Source organism: Sinocyclocheilus rhinocerous, unplaced genomic scaffold (genome assembly GCF_001515625.1).
Source record: "Sinocyclocheilus rhinocerous isolate Xijiao unplaced genomic scaffold, SAMN03320098_v1.1 scaffold4869, whole genome shotgun sequence".
NCBI lineage: Eukaryota > Metazoa > Chordata > Actinopteri > Cypriniformes > Cyprinidae > Sinocyclocheilus > Sinocyclocheilus rhinocerous.
The window spans coordinates 9,544-14,617 of NW_015665052.1; the positions used below are offsets into that span (position 1 = coordinate 9,544).

At 37.9% G+C, this 5,074-nt stretch overlaps 1 protein-coding gene across 2 annotated transcripts in view; it reads right to left on the reverse strand.

The window, feature by feature from the left end:
- Positions 1 to 787: 787 nt before the first annotated feature.
- Positions 788 to 5,074, reverse strand: part of LOC107731096 (SEC14-like protein 1) — a 38,803-nt gene continuing 34,516 nt past the window's right edge. For both annotated transcript variants that reach the window (XM_016542083.1, XM_016542082.1), the window contains one exon: positions 788 to 1,548. In XM_016542083.1, the coding sequence (XP_016397569.1) occupies positions 1,443 to 1,548 (106 nt within the window). In that variant the 3' untranslated portion in view covers positions 788 to 1,442. The remainder of the gene's footprint in view (positions 1,549 to 5,074) is intronic.

Genomic DNA, 5,074 nt, shown 5'->3' on the forward strand with positions numbered 1-5,074 from the left:
ACAAACTATCTATAATGCTTACAAGAATAGGCTACATACTAAAATATAATTAGAAGTACATTTAGCATCAAGCTACACTTGAAAATGTATGTAATTATTAATGTATTTGCTTACCCACTTTAAACCATCATCGAGTGCTTGTAATAACTTCCAGTTGTGATCTATAGTTGATTTTGATTAATAAGCAGACACATGCACTCTTTGTATGTTTAATAACGCTACACTGCTAATATTTGTCATAAACATCCTTTATTGCTATAAAAATGCCATGAGCTTCATACAAAACACATACAGAAAATAGATCGTCATAATCATGTCTATTTGCTTAACGTACATATTTCATGTGTAGAAAACGCGCTCTGATTCATAACACTCGCGGCACGTGGAAGAAAACGGACAGTGCTCTACAGATCACATAATTCAGTGGACAATTAATAGAAATGTTATTCTGTATAAAGAACATGTGAGAATAAATCTGTTCTCAAATACCAACGATAACAAGAACTCAGCATCCACTCTCTTCTCTTATCCGGGATACTCTTCTTCTTTGTTTACACTGGTTTTCGAAACAGCGCCACCACTCACCCTTTTGTGCAACAGCAGCTGCTCCGGTCACGTGATCCTAGCTCAAATCTTATTGGACGGCCCGTGTTTTCGCTTTGCGAAACTGAAAAGATTCGTCGGACTGGTTCGAGAAAAAAAAAATTCACATTTTCGGTGCGTGAATGTTCGCGGTCTATGTGGAAGCATCCATAGAAATCTATTGTTTTATTCCAGCGCGTCATCGCGTCCGATATTCGTTTCGCTTTTTCGCGCTCAGTGTGGAAAGGCCTTAACAATGAAGAAACAAGCTTGTAGCACCCAAGAAGACTTAACCTAGTCTCCTTAAACATTTAAAATACAAATTCAAATAGTATAAATTCTTCTAAATTATTGCAGAAGCCCACCCAATGACCTAACAACAGTTTACCAAGAGGATGAGCTCCAAGTGATATGGCAGAACTAAGTGCATATAAGTAAGTATGTGGAGTATTTGAGATGTGTAAGTGGGCGCGTTAATTTCAGGCCCTTTCCCAATTTGAAGAACATGTATTGCTTAGTTCAGCATGCAGCTCATGGGAAATGTAGAAATGCACATTAAAGTGTGGGCTCCTTTGGACACTCACACAAAGCACAATCGGCCTATGAACTGACCTGCAGCCCAGCTGAGCACTATGGAAAAGCAGCTTCAAGCCCTTAAAAAAAAACAACCTACCACCACCAGAATCCTTTCAGGTAAGGATATTTTTATACTCTTTTTAGTTGTGCGAGCATGCTTCAGGTCCTTGACATGGAGTGATACAGTGTTGGGATAGATAACAGAGTAAGAGTAGTAATGGGGTTTATTGAGAATCAAGAAACTAAACTAATAAAACATTTTAGAGCCTAAATTCCTTTCCATTCTACCTGGAGATCATAGAGCTGGACTGTGACTGGCTGGAGGATGTGGTGGCGGCGCTGAGCTGAGAGAAACCACTGTGACTGGATTCCAAACTGGTCATTGAGCCCCTGAGATTAGAACAGAATAGAATAGCATGTGAGAAATTAATAAGCCTAAAGACTAAAAATAAAATTCTGTAAGAAAAAAAGGTCTAAGGAAAATGGCTAGCTACAATAATTTAATAAAAACCTGTAAGCTACACCCCCTCATGCATATTGGTTTTATCTGTGTTCATATACAGTTAAACAACCAGAGCTTAAGCAGGACATGCAGTTAGAAAAAAGCCAAACTAAGCCAAATAAGAGAAGTATTTGCCTTTTCTCATATTTGACATAAAAGATAAATGTGCTGCAAATAAAAATTTCTCTCAGCATAAAAAGGTAATTAGTACAAATATTCAAGTTATCAAAGCCTACGTGAGTTTAGAATACGCACAAAAAATGATATAAACCTTACAGGCAGAGTATGATTTTTTTTTCTGCTCATTTACCAGCCATAAGACTTCTCAAATTTTTTTTTACATTAAATGCCGTTGCTTACACAAAAAACGTACACTTGAAACACATTTGATTATCTTGGGCATTTGTTGGCTGATGGGCAAAAAGTAAATATCGTACCCTGCTAACCCAATCAATTAAGGTAGCCTTTCATCTGCAAAAATATCTGACAAGCATCTAGCCAGAGCATTTTATTAATATTCAATGTTCCTGTTCTTCATGGCTCCAGAACACATTATTCAAACTGCCTAGATAAAGCTCACATAAATGCCATGTTAAAGCTCTTTCACACCAAGTCTGATGCAGTAAATAAATGACACAAAAGTTCGCAAACAAACCTTTTAGACCGAGTACAATGTAAATCTTCACAATTTTCTGAAATAAATAAATAAAAATGTGCATGCCTGAATCAAAATGCACTCCAGTCATTCACATGCTTTAATGCAAAATACAACCCACCCCTTAAATAGAAATGTTGTCACTCTTCTGGAACAGAACTATGGAAATAGTAAAAATAGTGTAACAAAAAAGCACTGTGATACAGGAATACCAAGGTGTTTTGGTAATAAGTGGTCAAATACTACTATTATACATAAATGGTTAATACTAATATTAACACAGATATGCAACAGACATGATATAAGGCAAGTATATTAAAATTCCTTGCCATATCACATCTTTTCCTTGATTGTTTGTTGCCACCGTTTTTCATCATACAGTGCCATGTAAAAGTTCCATGTAAAATCAACCTACACTCAGTAACGAAGGTTATAAATGACAAAAGGTCAGACTTGGTGTGAACAGGCATTTTACAAAACCTGTTTTAAAACATTTGATCAATTTTACCCTGATAATGGACAATGCGATAAATACTGAACACAGCCAAGAACATACTGGAGTTTCACAAAAGATACACACACACACACACACACACACACTAGGGCTGTCAAAAAAAAAAAAAATTCGAATTTCGAATATTTGTTGAATTTAAAATAAAAATTCACATTCTAATTAAAAAACGTTGCATTCGAATTTTATGCGTGCGTTAGGGAGGCAGCCTTATCAGTGGCTCACGAGATGCGATGACGATGTAAGCGTCGTTGCATTATAATGTATTTGTTATCCTGTCCAGTTGAAGCCACGAGATGCGGTGCTGCTGCGTTGTTCATTAAAAATATTGCGGAAAAAGAGAACATCTATGCGGAGAAGATCTTGTTTACATCACAACTGAAACCAAGCTATTCACACAGAGTGCATATTTCGCGCATTTTCTAGAAGGACATCTATCACTGTTACACTCGCGTCTTGCACAAAAGAGCCAGATGTTTAGAAAGCCATATAAAATTAATGCAAGTTTAACTTTGGAAAAAAAAAAAAACATCTCGAGATTTATGGCGGTTTTTTCCCCCCCATCCCATTGCAACTCATGTTTTTAAATGAAAAATGTACTCTGTGTGATTGGCTTTCGGCCCTTTGTATTAAACTATGCATACATACATGATGCTGTTTTGTTTATAGCTGTTTAAGCAACTTAATTAATTATAATTGGTTTATAAACATTATTTTAAACATTACTAACACACACACACACACACACACACACACACAGTGTTAGACAGCCCTAATACACACATAGTATGGCTGTGTCCAAAAGCTGAAAAATGCTGTCTCCACAGGAGGGCAGGAAGGCAACAAGGCACGTCCGAATCCAATGATCGTGTCACATCCTGTCTACTGAGATACCTTCATCTGATAGATTTTTGAAGGCAGATTAGAAGTGGACCTATCCTTTGCTGCCTTTGATATCCCACAAACCTGTGCGATCTATTCTGTAACAGTTGAATTATAGTAGTTGAATATTCGCTTAGTTATTACCAAAGCTCTCTCTATTTTGCTGTAGATGTTTAAATGGTTAAGCTGCCTCAGAAGTATGTCCAAAATCAGTTTCATGATGTACCTTCGTGCACAAACGCTACCTGCAACGCCATTGTCTGATAGGGCAGTGAGGCATCAAGTCAGCTGCCTAAGCTTTCAGACACAGCCTATAAGGCCAAAAGTTTTGGAACACACCTCTTAATCATTGAATAAAGGTTTCAGTCAGACCCATTGCCACAGGTGTATAAAATCAAGCACCTAGCCATCCAGTCTACATTTACAAAAATAAATAAATAAATAAAAAATCGGTCATTCTGAATCGCTCAGTGAATTCACGTGTGGTACTGTGTCAGTTCATGAAATTTCATCCCTGCAACAACTTCCATGGTCAACTGTAAGTGTTATTATTGGAAAGTAGAGGCATTCAGCCATTAAGAAGACCCCATGAAGTCACAGAGCAGGGCCACAGACTTCTGAGGCGCATGGTGCATAAAAGCCTGATTTCATGGCTGAAGCGTTCCAAACTTCGCTTGGCATTAATATTAGCACAAAAACCGTGTTTGTGTTTATGCTACAAATTATGAAGTTCTTCTAGCTCAATGTAGTTTGTTGGTTGAGCAATTTCATTAGGGGTTGTCATAACTCAAAAAGATTGATGGAAACAGTTCCATTGAAGTCCCCATCAAACACCTTCGGGATGAATTGGAACAGAGACTGAGGCTGGCTCAGGCCTTCTCATCCAACATCAGTGCCTGACCTCACAAAACCTCTACTGGATGAATGGGCAAAAATTCCCACAGTTCCACACTCCAAAATCTTGTGGAAGGCTTTCCCAGAAGCATGGAAGCTGTTATAGCTGCAAAGGGGGATCAACTCCATATTAATTTAGAATGCAATGTCATAAACCCCGGCTCATATAATGGTCAGGTGTCCCAATACATTTGTCCATAGTGTATATGATCAGTTTACAAATTACTATTGGAAGTAATTTTGGAAGAAGGTTCTTAATAGGAAATGGGTTTTCAAAAGCTTATGTCATATTCATCTAGGCCAGGGGTGCCCAACCCTGCTCCTGGCAATCGACTGTCCTGCAAAGTTTAGCTCCAACTCTAATCAAAGACACCTGCCTTTAATTTTTAAGTGATCCTGAAGACCCTAATTAGTTGCTTCAGGTGTGTTTGATTAGGGTTGGAGCTGAACTTTGCAGGACAGTCGATCGCCA